The sequence below is a fragment of the Ambystoma mexicanum genome, chromosome 9 (genome assembly GCF_040938575.1).
Source record: "Ambystoma mexicanum isolate Mex_15411 chromosome 9, UKY_AmexF1_1, whole genome shotgun sequence".
In the NCBI taxonomy this organism is placed as follows: domain Eukaryota; kingdom Metazoa; phylum Chordata; class Amphibia; order Caudata; family Ambystomatidae; genus Ambystoma; species Ambystoma mexicanum.
The window spans coordinates 782,102,336-782,124,269 of NC_090931.1; the positions used below are offsets into that span (position 1 = coordinate 782,102,336).

The following is a 21,934-nucleotide window of genomic DNA, read 5'->3' on the forward strand; positions in this document are numbered from 1 at the left end:
TCGGACATATGGACAGAGCAACCTGGAGCGTGGTATTTCAGTACCCACGCGCAGTCCCCTGCAGAAGGTACCTTTATGTTCATTTATTTTGTATTTAAATATGTGTACGGATGCATGTATGCTTGTGTTATGAGTGAGTGTATGGTGATGGGTGCTTGTATGAATGATAGAGTGATTGCTGTGTGTGTGTGTTTGTTTGTTTGTTTTGGTCCATTGAGCTCATTTTGGCGAGTGGGGGTAGACGGGGAAAGAGGGTTGTACAACAAATGTATTTTAAAAATGCGTTTGTTGCACAATCTCCTACCCACCTGCCAAAATCAGCTCTCCTTCTGAGGCGCTGTCGAGCACAGGGGACAGGGATGGTATTTCCTTTTCTGGATATCTATCATAGATGTCCAGTCAAAAATACCATGCTTTTCCCCTTCGCCCCCAGCGCCAAATGCAAGCTGTTTGGCTTTTTACCCATTTCTTTTAAAGTATGCTCTAAAATGCAACATTTTAACCCATTATTTAAAAATAATTCACAGGGGGAAAACCCCCTAACCTGCCTTGATTGGTTACGGCTCCCTCGCTGCGCTCGGTCGCTATGGCATTTTTGTGGGAAATATTTATGCCCCTCCACTTAACAAATTCACCAGCTCCCACTGGCCCTTGGACTGTGTTTGGAACGGGGTCGGGGGAGCCCAGAGACTGTGGTGGGTGCCAGATGGCCGGGAGATCTGGAATAGTGGTGGGAGTAGGGTGGGGAGAGTCCAGGGTCTGTGATGGGGTGGTGAGAGCCCAGGGACTGGGTAGGAGTGGGATGAGGGAACCCAGAGACTGTGATGGGAGAAGGTGGGGGAACCCAGGGACTATACTGACAGTAGGGTGTGGTGACGGCACGCAATAGTTCATAGCCCTTTGTACATACTGTGCATTTTTGAAGACCACTGGGCTAGACCCCTGCCGGAATGTACGCACGCAAACGCATCGGCACTGCTATTAAGCTCTACAGTGCTTATGCACGTGTCAATAAACATACCTGACACTTATACACGTGTGCAATGGATGGTTGAGGGTCCATTACACCAACAACCAATCACTCTTCCTGCATGCAAGCCCCCTCGTGAGAAATGTGTGCCTGCAGAAAGCGAGGGGCACTTTGTCACTCGCATTCTGGACCACTACTGTTAGTGACTTGCCCTCCCCCGCCGCCACCCCAATGTAATAAGACACGTGTGTTTAGTTACAATGGTTGACTTCTGTGGAGAAACCCTTCAGCGTGTTAAACGATTAGCTGCTCAAACTCAAAACAATGCATTTCTCATCCACACCGAGGGTGTACTTTACCCAATCGCGTGCCGCTCCAAAAGCCTCTGGACTGGGATTGTCAGTTTCCCAAGAAACCTCTTGATGATGGGACGACTCTTGGCAAATTTATCTTTGATTTCAATTTCCAGGACGTCCGTGAGGAGTGCAACAAATGAATAGCGCTGCAAAACAAAAGGCATGTGTGTGCGTTAAAAAAGGAAGCAGGGATTCCTGAAACAGGTAAGCTCACACAGTCACGCACGCCCTCGCATGTGATTTTCCTAGCACAGCTCGCCCATGTCCAAATGGGCATAGGTGGTCACGATCATGGTGGCTTTTGGGGTTTGCAGACATAATTTCCTGTGTGCCACACAGTTCCTTTCCAAATGCCACAGAAACTAAAGCAAGCACCGCATTTTTGTAAAATGCAAAATGAATTTCAGCACTTAGCAACTCAGAACACAAACTAGATAAACTGTTATTTCTGCTTAAAATATTTAGGGCCAATTCAAAAAGAAGTTGCCAGGAGTAAGCTTCTCGGAGAGGGACATTTCATTCATAAAGAGGTTGCCCATAAAAACTCGGAGTTATTCTAGACTTCAAGAGTAATACATCAAAAATAGCCTCTGTCCAAGAGTGCGTCAGGAGTAAGTCAGAGATACTACTAGTTATATTTTTTCTGAATCGAATAGACTCTCTTCAGCCTCCAGGAGTAAGTTACTGTTAGTACCAATTACGCCATTGTGAATTGAGTGGCCCCCCTCTCATCCCCACAAGACAAGAGTAAGTCAGAGTTACTACCAGTTACGCCTTTGTGAACTGAATAGTCTCTCCCAGGCTCCAGGAGTAAGTCAAGAGTAAGTCTGAGTTACTACCAGTTATGTCTTTGTGAACTGAATAGTCTCCTCCCAGGCTCCAGGAGTAAGTCGAGAGTAAGTCTGAGTTACTACCAGTTATGTCTTTGTAAACTGAATAGTCTCTCCTAGGCTCCAGGAGTAAGTTAAGAGTAAGTCTGAGTTACTACCAGTTACGTCTTTGTGGACTGAATCATCTCTCCCAGGCTCCAGGAGTAAGTCACTGTTACTACCAGTTACGTCTTTGTGAACTGAATCATCTCTCCCAGGCTCCAGGAGTAAGTCAAAAGTAAGTCACTGTTACTACCAGTTACGTCTTTGTGAACTGAATCATCTCTCCCAGGCTCCAGGAGTAAATCAGGAGTAAGTCAAGAGTAAGTCACTGTTACTACCAGTTACGTCTTTGTGAACTGAATCATCTTTCCCAGGCTCCAGGAGTAAATCAGGAGTAAGTCAAGAGTAAGTCACTGTTACTACCTGTTACGTCTTTGTGAATCAGCCCCTACATGTCTGTATGATTCCTACATCCAGATGCAGAGCTGGAGCCCAGCTGGCGTCAGTGCACACTGTAGGGGATAGAAGGTAAGCTGTCAGTGTTCAGTGTAGGCGATAGAAGGTAGGTTGTCAGTGCACACTATAGAGGATAGAAGGCTGAACATTGTGACCTACGATGTGCAAACCAGATCAGTAGGAGTCCATGAATCAGTGAAAGAAACCAAGGTAGGAGCTTTTTATTAAGAAGATATATGGGGCTGACTAGTTACTAAGCTAAATACGAAGCTTAAGTAAGAACTGAAGTCATTTTTTGGTGTAAGTTTTACTTACGCTATTTATTTTAGCTTAGTAAATTCAGTTTTACTTACGCTATTTGTTTTAGCTTAGTCAATCAGCCCGACAAACACACACACACATATATATATATATATATATATATATATATATATATATATATATATATATATTTTATTTTTTTTTCCCCAGATTTCCTGGTGCCCCAAGGACCATCAAAGACCACACTTGCACTCACACGTAATATATATATATATGTATGTAATGGGCTAATTTACTAAGCTCAATTTACACCCAAAAATCTCTTAAATTCTAATTACTATATTTTGTGGACCTTAATACAGCCTTACTTAAGCTTGAATATAGAATGCCTCATTATAAGTTTCCCTGTAGTTTTGCAGTATTTCCACAGAATTACTGCCAAATTAAATTACGATTGCCAACTTGCGATTACTGATGGAGTAACAGCTCCACAGGACTCCATGGGGTAATTCCGCTGTGGTAAAGCTGCTGATCTTAGGCCTTTAAGTGGAGGATTTACCTCCAGCATTTTGCTAGACTTAAACCCATACATTCAAGGCCAAGCTTACAATTTGGCAGGGTGGTAAAATAGGCAGTAATTACATTACACCCCCCAAAAAAGGGCTGGTAACAGAATGAATCCCACTTTTTCATTGGATTGCCAAAATTGTAATAAGGCCCAAAGTATCATCTGTTCCAGTAATGTGCATAGATGTTATTTTATGCTAATATCCTTTTATAATGTGCAAATCGCCACCAAAATGGTCTCAGACCACTAAGGCTTGTCCGAGCTTTGGTGCATTACACCCCCACCAGGAGTATCCAGACCTTAGACTGAGGAGCAGGAACTCTGGAAATTCTGTTATCAAATGCTAGTAAAGTGTATTTCCTACACAGATAGATATGTACACAAAATAAAATGCACTGCTTCGTATTCAATGTCCACTGAAAAATCTCACTTTTCTTTCTGTACAAGTCCGCTACAAAAAATGAGTTTGGAATGTTGCTTTTGTAGAGGAGGAGCCAAGTACCTCTACCGGAAGTCCCGCCCCCATTTTACCTATATGTTGGCAGCTGGAAATTGTGACATGTGCAATACCAGTCAGGGTACCTATGCCGCAAAGAATCCTTGAAACAAGGAATCCATTGAGAAAACCCAATATGCATTCACAAAGAAATAACAGTCTTCTGAAGGAAGTTCTGGAAGAAGTGTGAAAATGAATGAGAGAAAAGACTGGTGACGTCACACAAAGCAAAAATTACGCACCCAGAAGAGATGCCAATGAAGAAAGAATATAGACCTTATAGAGAATCTTATAATGAAGTATCGAAGTAAGCAACATTTCGGGATCGAAATGAAGATTGCACGTGCGAAGAAGCACTGAAGAAAATGCAAAGTCCTTTTACAATTGTACAGACACAGCAACGCAAATAGACAAAGTAATCATGAGGCTGGCTACGTAGTGAATCGACTGCAGGCAATGCGCCAATGTACATATATGTATAGGAATGTATAGAATCTGGATGTTCCACAATGCACTTTAGCAAACTTGAACCCCATGAATGAAAGGGTTGAAAGTGTGGCGTAGTTGAATAGAATTGCTGACAGCGAAGGAAGATTCAAGAAGGCTGGCTGGCCCAGTGTCAAGAGTCGGGGCCGCAGAGAGCCTGGTTATCTATTCTAGAAGATACATGAATGTGAGGTGTAATGGAAAAACACTAGAAGTGCCAGGTTTTCTTAATTTAATAGTATTAAATGCAACGAAGGAGCTCAAAGCGTGGTGTACAGTCACATGGTCAGATGAAAATAGACTTTGGGTCGAGCTACACCGAAACCAGAAGATAAGGCCATGCCTTCACTCCTTTATTCTCAGGCACAGTGAGCCTATACAACGCTGAGTTCAAACGTATTAATTGAATGACAGACCGCAGGAGTGATGATGGATGTGGGCTAATTGGATGGGGAGACATGACCAGGCCAATGCTCCCAGCACCAGGGTACCAGCTTGCGTGCTGCTAGCGAGTGCAATATTCCAGAAGGGTAGAAGCGTGCCAACCAATTGTAGAGGGTCACGTAATACAGAACCCAATAGTTTGACAAACCAATAGGATGTCGTATATTTTCATGACACGGCAGCTGACTTGCACTTGGGATGGGCTTAGTTGTCCACCTGACTTTAGAGACCCAAATCACAATCCCCGCCTATAGAGAAGATATACTTAGATGTTTCATTTAAGCCTATTATATCCCTCAGCAGGTTTTCTTATTTTGCCACATAGAATGACATCAGCAGTGACACATTTTTAGTATAAAAACATGTTTTTTCATGAAATGATTTGAGAGAAATCGAGCCAACGTCCGTTGATGATCATTGTAACTCCCTGTTTTAGATAATTGTTAATAAAACAGTTGTGTGTTTCCAACTTTCTGAGTCGGTCTGATTATTGATGTCTTAGTAATATCTGCATCCCCATCCATCTCAGATACTGTGGGCCTCATTACGACCCTGGCGGTAAGGGGTTTACGCCAGCGTTAGCTGCGCCGACCCCTTACCGCCAATTACGAGGTCCCTTAGCGCCATGGAGCTTTTAACACCCGCTTTTAGCGGGTGTTAAAATCCATGGCGCTAAGGGACCATGGAGTTAATTACGCCACCGTAATTTACGGTGGCGTAATTAACGCCTTCCCCACTCCCATTATGCCCTATGGGGCAAAAATGGGAATGGGGAAGGGTAAATGGGGATTGGGGACTTACCGCCCCGCCAAGGTCGGAATGGGGCGGTAAGTCCGCCAACCACCATGGCGTAAACGTAGTTTACGCCATGGTGGTAAAGTCACGGCCCATGCGGTAACTTACCGCCTGGGTCGTAATGAGGCCCTGTTACTTCGTCTTAAAGGACCGCCAGCCCGGGTTCATGTGGTAGCAGGAGAGGATGGTTCAGATCCATCGACCAAGTAGACTTTTAAGATTTTTCGGAATATCAGGTGCTTCCTCCACCATTTAGCTGAAGGATAGCAAAGCTTTCTGTGGATAACGGATCATATAGAAGTTCTTGCAAGATAAGAAGATACAGGTGGGAAGAGTCCCTCTTTCACAAAATCTCTCCTGGTTTCCACAGGCGCTGAGTGGACCGAAGGCGACAGTGGCCGGTTGGAGGAGGAAACGATCCCGAGTGTCAGGAGCCGAAAGGCAAGTGGTGAGTAGATTGAGGAAAGTGGCAAAGTGAGCAAAAATTGGGGATTGTGGTAATACAAAAAAGTAACAGGGTTTAGTTTAATTTAAGACGAAGTGCGTAAAAGAGATATATAACGAGGTGCGTCAAAGGTAGCCCAGAGTCCTAAGCTCAAGGAACTTCTAGAAGAAGTCATTTCAAAACCCAAAGTGGGTAAATAGGCGACACATGTAAAAGGTCTGTGAAGGGGAATGATTTACACTATCGGGGTATTTTAGGGGCAAGAGACAGCAGCGCAGAGTGCTGAGGAGATATGTGTGGAAGTCGACTAGTTTGTATGTTTGTGCATTTTGTGTATTGAAAAATTGAAGTGTCGACGAGCGACAAAAGATAGGTTGTGTTAAGAAGAGATCGAGGTTAAAATCTATCTATTTAGTCATTGTTGGCGCCGACCGAACAGGTAGATTGGAGTAAATTGAGGAAAAGAGACTTTGAGCAGCGACTGTTGGTGCATGCTCATATTTGTTATTTTTATGAAATGTATTTTTGTGTAAAGCAACGGTAAGTGTCGACAGTCAATTGAGACTCGTCATAATGAGGGATGTTACTTCACTGCTGCATCTTTGGAACCAACTGCCAAAACACGCATGCAAGCTTAAACAGTATAGTGCCGAATCGGTTATGGGTACAGCAGACAAAATGTTCATGCCATGGCCGCAAGGGGGGGTCGCTGTCAAAAGCGGTTTTGCAACACATGACCACATACATGCACGCTGCGTATACAGGAAAGAAATTGGAAAAGAGGTTAGCTAGTTTTTGAGCTTTGTGGGATGTACCAGGAGGAACGGGAAGATCTGCCTCTGGAGGACTGGTTGCTTAACCAGTCTAGGGAGGAAGGTGTTGAACCTTCTGCTCCCCTTATCGTGCCTGAAATAAATGGCGATAGTACAAAACATGAAGGATTGTATCCATTAAGGGAACTAAAAGCGGCAATAGGATATAGTAATCCGATACATGAACCGCCGGCTTTTAGCAGTGACAAGAGCCTAGAAAGAACTCCAGAAACACCAGAAAAGGAAGTGATCTCTAAGGTCTTACAAGAAAAATGAACCACCAAATGTGACTCTAGATATAGTATGAGAGATTAAAAGATGGAAAGGAGAAAAAGACAGAGCTGACGAGATAGCACTCGTACAGAATGAATGGATGGGTGGACCGATACTGCTCAAGCTTGATGGGAAGAGCATTGAGGAAGTAAGGCAAGGGGAAGATGAAGATGAACAGGATAAAAAAGGCAGGGAACCAGAGAAAGGAATGAAAGAAGAGGAGTACAAAAGGAAGAGTAGACATAGACAAGAGTAGATGTATGAGGAGGAGCAGCTTAGAAAGGAAAAAAGGGCAGAGCAAAAAAAAATATGACAATGGGCAGAGAGCAATTGAAGAACGAGACAGGCTAGAAAAGAAGAGAGAAGAGTAGGAACAATAGAAATTAAGAGATAAAAGAATGCAAAGATGGAGGGACAAAGAGGTGCGTTGGGAAAATGAAAGAAGGGAAGAAAAGGGTTGGATGGGAAGCGAAGAAACGCAGGGAATTCAACGAAGAAATGGAGTGAAAAAGGAGACAGAGGGCATGCGACATTGATCGCATTGAGAAAGAGCTTATGGAACCGAGTCCAGTAATATCATGGGGTGAAATAGTGGAGTTGCTCCCGTCGCAAGAAGAAATTCCACAACCGTCTAGGGTAAATCTAGATAGGAATTTTGAGATAGGAAGCATTGGAGATAGGATCGATAAAGCTTATCAGGAGATGAGGACAACAAGTGAATCGAGAAGCAGGGGAAAAGAAGATCAATCTATAATTGTCCAGTCACGAGGCAAGGAAGGAAGCCTGTTTAGTCTCGAGCAAAGAGCCTTGTCTTTGGACAGGCTGACCTTAAAAAGAGATGAGAAAGATGAAAGCCATACCAGTTGGGGACTAGATATGTCAGACGAAGACAGAGAAACCTTCCATGGGGAGGAGGGAGAAAGTGCATGTGGTCCTGAGGGATGTTTGCAGCAGACAAGGAAGTGAGATGGTCGGATTTAAACCAACCTAAACATAGAATGCCCGAGCCTATGGCGTACCCAGAGCGACCTAAAGGACGATCGCATAGTGAGAGGGGGGAATAGCCATCATGTGTAAGCAGGTTGAAGTCATTACCAGGTAGAAAGCGATCAGGAACCATGACAGGCAGAAAATGGGAGCCGATTGTGGATTTGGGGTCACGCAATTCCCCCTTTTGTAGAAAGGAGGGGTAAGACCGCAGTATATCCCCTGGAACCAGATGGATAAGGATAATTTAAGATGCAAACTCCCCAGTTTAATGGCGGCTGCAGGAAAATGGATCTATGAGCTAGAGAAGATGACAGGAGGAAATACTCTAGCCATAGGGGACATTAAGGGTCTTCTAGCAGCTATTCTTGGGGAAAAGGCTGATGACATTTGGACAAGACCAGGTTACTCAAGTGTCACAGCACAGTACACAGCTCCTGATGGAGCGTGTTTAATAATTGTAGGGTGGCAGTTTGGAAAGCGCTTAGGGTACAGTATCCTGATACGTCAGATATGGGTGCAATTATGGCGTGTAAAATGAAAGATGACGAATATCCGCTTGCTTATATTCAAAGTATTCAGGAACGCTGGATTTTGGAAACAAGGGAGCTTTGGGGGAAATCAATACCAGTATTGTATCACGTTTTGTGTCAAGGATTGCCAGAGCAAGTCCAGAGGCAGCTCAAGAAATTAGTGAGAATGGAAGTGAAGCCATGGGCAGAGATACAGTTGACTATCTCGCATCATTGCCATTTGTTGCAAGAGAAAAATAAGAATAAGGAGGATGCTAGAAAACCTGAGGACGCTAAGTTAGTTCAGAAGAAATTGTCAAAGTACGCAATAGAAGGAGCAGTACTGATGAGCGGCGAGGGGTTAGGAACGCAGCAAGCAGTGGGTATGCCCAAGCAAATAACCAACGTCAATCGGATCAAGGAGGAAGTGGTTGTATGCCGCGAGGCAGAGGAATAGGTTTCAGGGGAAGAGGTGGCTTCCAGAATAATCAAAGTGACTTTCAAGGTAACCAAGGTGGGTTTCAGAATATACAGAATGACAATCACAATATGCAGGGAGGGCAAATTAGATGGTTCCCTCCTGTATGTTGGACAGGTGGAATGACAGGACACATCGTGCAAAAATGAGGGAGCCAAGGGAATGTACAGAATGGGCAATTTTCAAGACGGGGGACAGCTTATCCTCCAGCATATAGTTCACAAAATAGGGACAAGTTTGCCCAAGATCAGACAGTGTATTAGGCACAAGCGCTGCAAATGCAACAGGCTTTGCAACCACAGCAAGCACCATTGAATCTGCCGCAAGAGCAGTCACAGCATGCACCCATGCAGATACAGCAGAGTGCACACACGGGACGGTTACTGACACCTAGAGTAGGGGGTGTCACTGTCATGGGAGGAAGTCCTTTTACAGGTACGGGAATAAGCATGTACCCACAATAGGACAGCTCACATGGGGACTTGATGTGTTCAGTACTATCAGTGACACTGAATCCTCAAGCGGAACCAAGGGTTGATGTTACCATAGGAGGCAAATCCTTTTCTTTTTTAGTAGATACTGGGACAACACGTTCGTGTATACGAGAGGGAAAATATCCATTATCGGGAAATGCCATGAATGTGCAAGGCTTCTCTGGAGCTACAAGTAGAGTTCCTTTTACTGATAAATTGCTGGTCTCCATAGGAGAGTGTGACATGTCTGTTGCATTATTGTATTCAAGACAGGCACTGGTTAATATTTTGGGCCGAGATTTAAAGACAAAGTTGAATATGACGATTTCATTCACTGATGAAGGCATAGTGTGTTCCATGCCAGGAATACATTATTTAAATGCAGGCAAATTTATCATGGCGTTTACAGGACAAATAGCTCTGAGAGGAATGCCATTAGAGCCAGAAGTCTTTCACTATAGGGTAAGCATTTTGTTGACATGGCTACCCGGTTTAGTGGCCAAAATTATGAGGATACTTGACAAATTACTGTTCAGGCCAAAGGTACCTATGGATGAAGAGGGGGGACAGATTATTCCCCTAGAATTACAGGCAGCCATTGTGCGAGGGGAAATGGCCATGCTCGAAGGAACCGATGATGAGGGTAGGTCATGGAGAACAGTAATTGCCATCGGGGAAGGGTACCGATTGACTGACGTCACTGATGGGGATGTGTTTAAAGACGATCCATCAGAAGATGAAGTAGTGTTTGAAATGAGTATTACATTTTGGATTAGAAAAGAACGAAGGGAAATCCCACAGCGAATGGTGACAGTGCGGCTGCGCCCAGCATTTTTGGATGAGGATATGGAAAAAGTGCCATCCTCTTTATGGACTACAGGCCCTTATGACGTAGGCTTATTGAGGGGGGTGGGAGAAGATAAGATTAAGCTGAAAGCAGGAAAAAAATTTCCTTCGACCAGGGGAGTACGAAATGTCTCGAGAGGTGGATGAGGGGATTTTTAAGACTATGGGCCTCATCACGAGTCTGGCGGTAATCCTTAAATGCAGCGGTAGCGCTATTACCGCTGCATTTAAGGGTACGCCAGATCATGGCCTTGGCGGATTTCCCCCCAGCTTTAAGCTGGGGGGAAATCTGCAGCAAAATTGCTGATTTTCGGCGCTATTACCGCCGGCGGGAAATCCGTCGGCGGTAATACCGCGAATTTTCCACATTGGGCCCAATGGGGAATGAGGAATTCCCGAATGGGCCTAATGGGGAATGGGCAATAACCCTTTCCCCAAACCCGTGATCCGGCGCTAATAGCGCCGGGGGGTTTGGCGGTAGGGCTATTAGCGCTAGTGCTAATAGCGCCGGCGTTACCGCCCAACTCATGATGAGGCCCTATTTCAGCCATGATGGAACAAGGCATTTTGGGGAGGCCAGAGTCACTGTGTAATACGGATGTTTATCCTGTGAAGAAAACAAAAGGGGGTCATGGAGACTAATTCAGGACATAAGAACAATTAACCAGATTGTAGAGGCAGAGTTTCCTCTTGTTCCAAATCCTGCAGCGATTCTATGTAGTAGCCCCACAGAGGCAAGATATTTCACAGTGATTGACTTGAAAAATGCGTTTTTCTCAATCCTGTTGCATACGGATTCCCAAGATCTTACGTCATTCACGTTTCATCAGACTAAGCTGAAGCGTACTTGTTTGCCCCAAGGGTGCTGTGAGTCTCCATCGATCTTTTTTGGGTCCTGCAGATCGACCTAAGCAATATTGATTTGCCAAGTGTTGTGCTGTAGTACGTAGATTACATTTTAGTTTGTAGCACAACAGAAGAAGAGTGCAGACGAGATTTGATTCAGTTAATGACTATCCTAGTAGACAAGGGATATAAGGTAGACAAAGAGAAATTGCAATATTGTCAGGAAGAGGTGTTGTACATAGCCAGTCTCGCACAAGGGAAAGAAAGTTACACCTGAAAGAGCTGAGGCGATTTTGAAAACACCAACACTGCACACGATAACGCAAATGCAGCAGATTCTGGGGTTGTGCAACTATGTTAGAGCATGGGTATTTGATGATAGTTCATATAAGAGAACCTTTTGCAGGCGCTTAAGAAAGCACAAGTAAACAAGGAAAAAATTAAATGGATGAGGAAGGGTTTGAGGAATTCAAAAAAGCAATTTGTACAGCTCCAGTTTTAGGAATTCCCAATTATTCAGAGTTCTTCCTGTTTTCGCACACAAATGGAACAGTTATGACAGCAGTACTTACACAGAGAACCACACCTGGATACAAACCTCTGGCATATTACAATGGGATTCTAGATCCAGTTATGAAAGGACACTTTCCTTGTGAACAATTGCTGGCAGCAGCCACATTCGCTATTGAGAAGTCTACAAGCATTGTAATAGGGTGTACCATGACTTTATTTGTTGAGCATTGTTTGTTTGCTGTTTTGGAAAAACCTAAGGGTACACTGACATCTCAGAGGACTTCTGCTTATGAGGTAGTTATATGGAATCCGACAATCAAAATAGTCAGGTGTAAAATAGTGAACCCTGACACGTTTGTAGCCAAACCTTTGGCAGTGGATGAGCAAGTGCATGATTGCTCTATGACAAATTTTACGACGAGATTCTGAAAGTGAAGGAGAACGCTCTGGCAGGGGGAGGTTGTCTTTATTGATGGGTCTTCGAAAATTGATCAAACTGATGGAGAAATGTATTCAGGCTCAGCTGTGGTAAGGCACAGAGCTAATAGGGTATTCGAAGTAGTAGCAAGTGCAAGACTACCATCTCACTATTCGGGACAGGCTGCAGAATTGGTGGCGCTTATTGTCGCGCTTGAAAATCACAGAGGTCAGGAAGTGACATTGTATAGTGACTTTGCCTATGTGACGTGAACCGTGCATGCAGGACTAGCATGTTGGAAAAGGAGGGGCTACCTCCGAGCGGACAGCACTCAAGTGCAACACACAGCATTATTGGACAGGCTTATTAAGGCACAACAACTCCCAGTAGCTATTGCAATAGTTAAATGCGCAGCACATACTAAGAGAACTGATTTTATCTCACGCTGGAACAAAGCCGCAGACTAAGATGCCAAAAGGGTTGCATATTCACCTGATATTTCAAGTTTCGATACTCCAAATGTGAAAGAAAAAATTGTCATGATTGTGTTTGTAAACAAAGGGTTTAATCATTTGTCCAGAACGCAGTTAATGGAAGTTCAAGAAAGTGCCCCACAGGAAGAGAAGGAGCTATGGACATGGAGGGGGTGTTCCCTTCTGAAGCATTGTGGTGACAGGACAGTACTGGAAAGCCGGTGATGACTGTAGCCTTATTAAGGGTAGCGTTAGAACAGCTACACTCCCTGTGCATGTAACTAGGGAAAGCCTCACAGCAGCTATTGTGAAGGACTGGTCCATACTGAACCTGTTAGAACATGTTGTTTTTTATGTAGTAAATTGCATCGTATGTCAAAAGTTTACTGCTGGGCACACACCACGAAAAATCAGAGGAATGATTCTTTGACCGAATGGTCCTTTTCAGCATTTACATATTCACTATGTTGATATGCTGCAGGTTTGTAATGGCTACAGGTATATGATACTGGTGGTGTGCCCCTTTTCGAGATGGATTGAAGCTGGTTCATATACACACCCTGAGGCCACTTGCACTGCAAAGTTTTTAGTTCAAGAAGTCTTTCCTAGATGGGGAGCATGTGAGGTGCTGAGAACCGACAATGGGCCCCATTTTGTAAATGATTTATTCAAGCAGGTTAGCCTACTGCTTAGTATTAAACACAAGTTTTCTTCTGCTTATCACCCGCAAGCGAATGGGATATGTGAGAGACTCAACAGTCTTCTCAAAGAGAGGATAGCTAAACTCAATTTGACACTGTAGAAGGGATGGCTGTATTGCCTACCCTTTGCATTATATGCATTACGGAATCAGCCTGGGCCGGACCACCACTTCACACTCCATGAGCTAGTTACAGAAAGGCAAATTAGAATGCCCCTGACACCTCAATCGACAACTGCAGAATTGTAAGAAAATGAGCTAAGTGCGTATTTCACATGTATGACCGCTAGTATCTCTGTCATTTCAGATCAACTCAAGGGGAAGGGGTGCCGGTCTCAGGACACAGATGAAGACCATTCAGCAACCATATCTAAAGAATTACCTATACCTAAACTCTTTGTTGGAGATTCCGTTTTAATCCACAACTTCACTAGGAGGAGGCATGAGCCCCGTTTTAGTGGTCCATGCATTGTGGAAAATATCACTCCCTCGGCAGTAAAAGTTCAAGAAAGGCGTGCCTGTATCCATCTGGGCAATGTGAAGCCATATGCTGATGAGACCATCTCACCCCCACCCAATTCGGAAGCGAAACAAGAAGATTTAGTTCATCACGTGCAGACTCGGACGATGACGAGGAAGAAGGACGCTAAGGTTGCTGATTAAAAAAATGCAAGTGTGCATTTGGACTATGGCTTATCCTGGACACTCCTTATAGATATTTTAGCAGGAGTGTGAAAATAACTGTTCTTGAGCCACAGGAATCTTTAAATCGAACTTTAGAAAAGTGCTGATGGGCTAAAAAATGGCAGATCTTGATTTCATATTAGACGATTGGAAAAGGGAGTAGTTCCCTGACTCGTTTCTTACTGAGTTTCTCTTTGGTCACACCCATGGTTTTGACTGATGTCGATGTCCATAGACTACTTCTTGCTGTCTTCATTTTCATACTCTAAGCTTATCCTGCTCTTGTTGGGTGTAGCATTGACGTACACACCTTTGTGCAGGTTCCTAAGAATGGCCCTGCGAGTAGAAGTTTATTGGCAGCGATAATTGAGCAAATTTGGCAGATACCTGAGAATTTAACGAGGCTGCCTGATTAAAAAGGTTTTTTCCATCCGTAAAATGCAATATACAGGCAAAATGTGGTCCATTGAGAATAATGCAATTCAAGAAAGTGAGCAAACCCAGCGAAGTGTGGAGAGACACCGATGGTGGGGTCTGATGTATTGGTGCATAATATAGGAGTGCCCAGCATTTATTATTGGTTTTTCTGCTCCTACTGATTCACACTGTGTACTTTGTTGGTCCCAAAAAGGAAGGAGTCCCTTTGATCCTTCCCACTCCAGAGACCTATGCAGAGCTAGATGTTGCAAGAAAGCCAAGGCCATATGTGATTGTCCCTACACCAGTGACACATGTAAAGTCACCATTTTTCTGACAAGTGTCCCTAGGATTCCTCCTGTAGGAAGAACTGTTTTTGATATAATGCAGGAGTATTATTCACAAGCTCACCTTTTAAAAGGGAGACACAAGAGAAGTGCAAGCAAAGATCATTATGAGTTAAATGATTATCTAGACAGTACAGTACATTTGGGGAACAACATGAGTTATCAACACATGAGAGAGGTAGGAAAGAGAACCTCTGAGGAGGATTGCTATGTATGTTCTCTCCTACCTTATACTATGGGGAAGTCCAAGATATTCATAGCTATAAAAATAGACGTTCAGACAGCTCATTGCCTGAATCACCTTGCACTCTGTCATACAAGAGGTCAATTCCAGGGTCGAACAGCATCTTTGGTATGGGTGACAGAATGATTGGCTCCAGAAGAAGATGTTTATGTTCAGCATTTGAAGACAAGAGAAAGAGCACACACCAGAGAACATGTGATAAGATATGAACAGCCTGGCATGAACATGATGGGAGCAGGAATCAGATGGGAAATAAACAAGAAGATCAACTGTCAAGGAAAGACTGATGAAGAAATATGAAGATGCAAGAAAAGAGGCCAGATGCAGATCTGGGGAACAGTACTCTCTCCAGATGGCTGGCAAGAAGGCATAGTCGTATGCAGAGCTGTGGCAGCAAATGGCTATCACAAACCAGTTGCAGATTGTGTGGAAAAAGGATGCAAACCTCTCTGGCCGAGGCTTGAAAAGTTGCTGACATGGGTCAAAGACAAAAGGAGGCCCGTTGCAGATAGTGCCTCTGGCTAGTGCAGAGCTATGCTTCAGAAATAATGGCACAAGAAAAGTTGGAGAGAATCAGCAGCGTGGTCAAATCTTGGATGTACCAGGAATGAAGGATGGGACAGTAGTGATAATGGATCACTACTGGGCCTGTGGATCTAGAGCATATATGAAGCTGCCCAGAGATTGGGGAGGACTGTGTTCTATAGTACATGTTCATGTTAGAGCATTAGTGATTCCAAGGAGTGACCTGAGCATGGGGAAGTTTCCAAATGCAGATGCTCACCTGAGGAAAAGGAGATCAAATGGATTCCACAATCGAACAAAAAGGGAGAATTACTTCTCAGCCAAATCGATAGAAGCCTTCAACTCTATTCCGTATGAGCACAGGTTGTTCAGTCAGACTTCAGCAGTGTTCACAACAATCTTTATGCCAAGGATCCAGAAAATGGCAAATGCCAAGTGGTTACAAATACCCAGATGGGAGCTTCTGCAGACGATCAATACTATCATAAAGGGATTTAATGCTATCAAGGAAGAATTGAGCGCCATACAACTGATGACTCTTCAAAACAGATATGTCCTGGACATGATCACAGCTATGGATGGAGGTGTTTGTGCCAAAATCGGAGACTCATGTAGCACATTTATACCTTCTCACGATGACGAGAATGCGACCTTGACAGATACCATAATGATGTTGACAAACTTGCCCGTCAAGATGGAAGATGAAGTGGAAGACATCGCAGATGACAGCTGGTTTGCATCGATCTTCTCATGGGTTCAGCAATGGATGGCTAATATATTCAAGTTTCTTGGAGCCTTGTTGGTGATGATCATGTTTGGATTCTGTGTGATCAGAATAATAATCACACAGTGTAAGAAGACCACCAAGAAAGCAACAGGAATGAAGATCATGAATGATGTCGAATCTGGGTTCAAACCCAAAGAGCTGACAGATGAAGAAATCAGAGACTAGGTGAAGGCCAGTATTCATGCACCCGAGGGAACAAAGTTCCTGTATCCGAAGAACCACAAGAAGTATGTGGGACGGTGGATCTATTGCAGTCCGAATGGACAATGTAGTCTTATGACCTGGAGCATTGATGAACATGTGAAATCAGCAGGATGTCTGAAAGGAGTCATAAAGATATGGACTCCAAAGAAACACTTCTTCAGAAGAGGATGTCTAGATGTGAAGACTGATGGGAGAGTGGTCGATGAATCGACCTGAGGGGGGATTGTAGAGGAGGAGCCAAGTACCTCTACCGGAAGTCCCGCCCCCATTTTGCCTATATGTTGGCAGCCGGAAATTGCAACATGCGCAATACCAGTGAGGGTACCTATACTGCAAAGAATCCTTGAAACAAGATATGCATTGAGAAAACCCTATATGCATTCAAAAATAAATAACAGTTTTCTGAAGGAAGTTCAAGAAGAAGTATGAAAATTAATGAGGGAAAAGACTGGTGATGTCACATGAAGCAGAAATGACGCACCCAGAAGAGATGCCAATGAAGAAAGGATACAGACCTTATAGAGAATCTGATGACGAAGTATCGAAGTCAGCAACATTTTGGAGTCAAAATGAAGATTGCACATGCGAAGAAGCACTGAAGAAAATGCAAAGTTATTTTACAATTGCACAGATGCAGCAACGCAAGTGAACAAAGTAATCATGAGGCTAGCTACTTAGTTAATAGACTGCAGGCGAGATTCAAGAAGGCTGGTTGGCACAGTGTCAAGAGTTGGGGACGCTGAGAGCCTGGTTATCTATTCAAGAAGATACATGAACGTGAGAAACAAGCAAAGCTCCTGTTTGAGGTGTAATGGAAAAACACTAAAAGTGCCAGGTTTTCTTCATTTAATAGTATTAAATGCAACAAAGGAGCTCAAAACGTGGTCTACATTGGGTCGAGCTACACCGAAACCAGAAGAAAAGGCCATGCCTTAACTCCCTTTTATTCTCAGGCACAGTGAGCTTCTTCAAGGCCAAGTTCAAACGTATTAATTGAATGACAGACCACAGGAGTAATGATGGATGTGGGCTAATTGGGTGGGGAGGCATGACCAGGCCAACCCTCCCAGCACCTGGGGTACCAGCTTGCATGCTGCTAGCGAGTGGAATATTCCAGAAGGGTACAAGCGTGCCAACCAATTGTAGAGGGCCACGTAGTACAGAACCCTATAGTTTGAGAAACCAATAGGATGTCGTATATTTTCATGACAAGGTAGATGACTTGCACTGGGGATTGGCTTAGTTGTATCCCTGCCTATATAGAAGATATACTTAGATGTTTCCTTTTAGCCTATTATATCCCCCAGTAGGTTTTCTTATTTTGCCACATAGGATGACGTCAGTAGTGACAAATCTTTTGTATAAAAACATTGTTTTTTCATGAAATGATTTCAGAGAAATCGAACGAACGTCCGTTGATGATCTTTGTAACTCCCTGTTTTAGATCATTGTTAATAAAACAGTTGTGTGTTTGCCAACTTCCTGAGTCAGCATTATTGATGTATGAGTAATATCTGCATCCCCATCCATCTCAGATACTGTTACCTAGTCTTAAAGGATTCCCAGCCCGGGTTCACTTTCTTAAACATTTTAGAATCCTGGACATTAGTTTGGCTATGTTTTACATTTTTGTTTGCATTTTGTCAAGTCAGCCAAGGTATCCTTTCTGTGTGTGCTCACCTCTCTGCTTGATAATATTGTTTTCTTGTGTCTGGCTTCTATACTCATGCATAACAGTATGGGGATCCCGTAATTCAGTAAGGAACTCTGGAATAGTCAAAATAACAGTCAAGCTAACTGCAACACACAGGTTCAAAATATTCTCAGAATGTGATTTAAGAGTATTTCATAGAGGTTAATTTACATTCATTAATCCTCTCTTAATCCAACATCTATAAAGTTAAAGAGTCTAAAAGTTACCACTTAATCATCAATATCTTGAATTTAAATCTCTATATGTACAAATATCCATCATTATTTTACAAAGGTAAATACAGGTAGTAGATCTACAAAAATACACACAATACAAAAATAAAACAAAAATGCACTTAATATGATAGTAGATAATCCATGTGTGCTTTCTTATTCCTTTTTGGAAGCCTAGTGTTTTAGCATTTTCAAGTTTGCAACATTGGAAGTCCTCTATAGAGTATGCTGGTTCTAGGTCAGCGTGTCACTAAGTTTCAGGATAATCTAATTCAATCGTCTTCATCAGTACCACAATGTTATTCCAAAAATTCCTCCCTAAATTGAAGATAAGAAATGTGTGTCACTTAAAACTATCTGTGCCAATTTATGGACACAGAAAGTAGTGTGTCAGAGAATTACTTCCAATGAGGTAGCCCAAGACTCTCTCAAACTTCTCTTAAACCTTATCACCTGTTTCACTGCTCTGGTGTTGTTTCTTCAAGAAGGATTTGAGATATATTACTGTATTGTTCTTTTCATGAAGACTTAAGAGTGTCCTTGTGCAATCATATTTTTAAGTAATATTTCTTCACTTATTTACCTTCATGGAAAGCACATTTTCATTGTGTCTATGGTAACCCGAATCCAAAAAAGAGGATTTCTAACACAGTTTTGTGTACATGACAAAGGCTATAAAGGTTCACCAAATGTGGCATGTGTGTTTAGATGTGGCCAACATATTTTGTTGGCTATTTTCGTGAACTTCCACGGTTTAGGCCAAAAAGGTATAGCCGAAATAGCCGAAAAGGTGTTTTCATTTTGCTAGGTAAATTCATATGTAACCTTAATTACAATGGTATACCATTGCTACGGAAACACTATATTTTTATGTGACTAATGCATATGAATTGGTATTTACATGATGTACAATTGAAGTCTCAATTTTAGACCCATAAATAAAAATGTGCAACCCAGTAAGGTTGCACGAAATCGTTAAATTCTGTTTGGTCTGCTGTGGAAGCGAAATCTGAAAGAAAGTTTTACCAAAATCCGCCGTTCCGACACCCCTGCATATCGAAAATTGCAGCACGAAGTTTCTAGTGTTTTCTCGTGACCCAAAACAAGCTGTACGAATTTTCTTGTTCCACTGCACGAACCTAGCACAAATAGAAAAGAGCTGCAAGAGATTTCTCGTGCTGCTGCACAAACCTAGTACATATCAAACAAAAAGCTGTGCGAAGTTCCTTGTGCCACTGCACAAACCTAGCACGAATTGATAAGAGCGGCACAAAGTGTCACGTGCCTCAACACAACACTAGTATGGATCTAAAATAAGCCTGTACGAACGTTCTCGTGCCGCTGCACGAAAATAGCATGACTCGTGGAATAGTGCACACATTTTCTCATGCTGCTGCATGAAACTACCATGGATCGAAGAAGACCCACCCAAAGTTTCTTGTGCCACTGCACGAAACTAGTACGGATTGAAAAAAGACCCACACAAAGTTTCTCGTGTCACTGCACGAATCGTTCATGAATCGAAAAACCATGCAAAGTTTCTCTTGTCACTGCATGAACTAGCACGGATCAGAAAAAAGTACCTGTGCCAAGTTTCTTGCCTTGATACATGAAACTAAAATGGGAACGAAACAGCATGCTTCATGTGAAATTGCAGAAAACTGGGCACAATTTCAGTGGCAGTGGAAAAAAGTAATGCTAATTTCATAGATCCAGCGGAAGCGGAATCAAGTCCGGATTCCACACTATTCGCTTTCCGGGTGAACATTTCACTCACCCCTACAACCCAAATTCTGGGGGAAGTTGAACCCAATGCATCTAGTTCCGGCTTCGTACTACACTAAATCTTTAACATCAGCTTGAAGAAGAAGTGTACACATCAATACCATACCAAGCTAATCAGGGAAGCAAATACTAAGACTGATGGGGCGAGTTCTTATTTCGATCTTACCTCGGTATGCCATACTGGGTTTGTTGTGTTAGTGATGATAGTTGATCTCCTTTCCTGACCGTGGTGGGCAAATGTAGGGAAGGTGCTCTTCTTTCCCGGCCGAATGGACATCTTGAGGTACGGATCAGGATTGAAGAACATCCCCTTCTTGAGTCCAACTGCTCGCATATCTGAACAAAGTGAGGAAAAAACAGAAGAAGAATCCATCACGACCCACCGGACATTCGCGTCTCACAATTCTAGAAGTTCCATACCTTGTAAGAGGGTTGCTACACATATTGTGATATATTGGCACATATGGGCACCACAAGCTATTAGAGGACATTTACTTGTACATTAAAATAATTGTAAAACTTGTTGCACGGTTTGATACAAAGGCGTATTGCATCCAAACAATTTTGATCAATAACAGAAATCTAATAAAAGTATTGGTATTGAGCGTTAAGGTTATTGTATTTGGGTAAAAGGTGAGAGGGTATAACCGCTTCTGGGTGTGCTCAAGCCCTTATAAATACAGTGTGGTGTGCCGCATCTCCAGTACACTGAGGTTCTACCCCGGTCCTCATATATTGTGTAAGAATTGGCTGGTTGTACAGGTGATTTGCGCTTTGCCAGCAGGTAATAACTAATTGTCGGTATATATCACAAATTCCACTGTACAATACACAGTTTACAAAAAACAAGATTTATTCTAATCCAGATATGTTTTCTGATTACAGCTGACATGTGTTTCGACACAAGGTCATTTTTAAGGCAATTGTCGCATAATAGTCCTGTTGTAATCTTGAACTCCTATTAAGGACTATGTAAGGAGTACTAGAGGACATAACCCAATCATCTTTTAATACAATCCTAATGGAATGATACAGCATCCAAGCTATCACAGAGCATTTTGCATCAGCAGACCAGCATAGTACTGCCATCTCCAGACAAGTTATCTTCGATCCACTGGGAAAGACTATTATGCTACAATTGCCTTGAAAACGGCCTTGTGTCAAAACACGTGTCGGCTGTAATCAGAAAACTTATCTGGATTAGACTAAATCATGTTTTTTGCAAACTGTGTATTGTACAGAGGAATCAGTGAGCTATAGCGACAATTAGTTGTTATTACCTGCTGGCAAACTGTGATTCACCAGTACAACCAGCCAATTAATTGCATTTAGTCTTGGTGGTACAGACGCTTTCAACACACCTGTTTCATTGTTCCTGGTATTGACAGAGTTTTAGTATAAATGTAGGAGGCTAAGAGTATGCTTGACCCAGTGCACCAGGATGGGACAAGTTAGGCACCAGTGCCTTTGCGCTCATTCGTTAAAAATGAGTTCCCCTACACAGCTGCTCCACATCGGATCAGCAGCGCACGTTC

General features: G+C 43.0%; 1 protein-coding gene across 9 annotated transcripts in view; it reads right to left on the bottom strand.

The window, feature by feature from the left end:
• HECW2 (HECT, C2 and WW domain containing E3 ubiquitin protein ligase 2) overlaps positions 1 to 21,934 on the bottom strand; it is a 1,520,428-nt gene that overhangs the window by 377,001 nt on the left and 1,121,493 nt on the right. For all 9 annotated transcript variants that reach the window (XM_069615717.1, XM_069615714.1, XM_069615715.1 and 6 more), the window contains 2 exons: positions 20,566 to 20,735; positions 1,330 to 1,472 (listed from right to left, as the gene is read on the bottom strand). In XM_069615717.1, the coding sequence (XP_069471818.1) occupies positions 1,330 to 1,472; positions 20,566 to 20,735 (313 nt within the window). The remainder of the gene's footprint in view (positions 1 to 1,329; positions 1,473 to 20,565; positions 20,736 to 21,934) is intronic.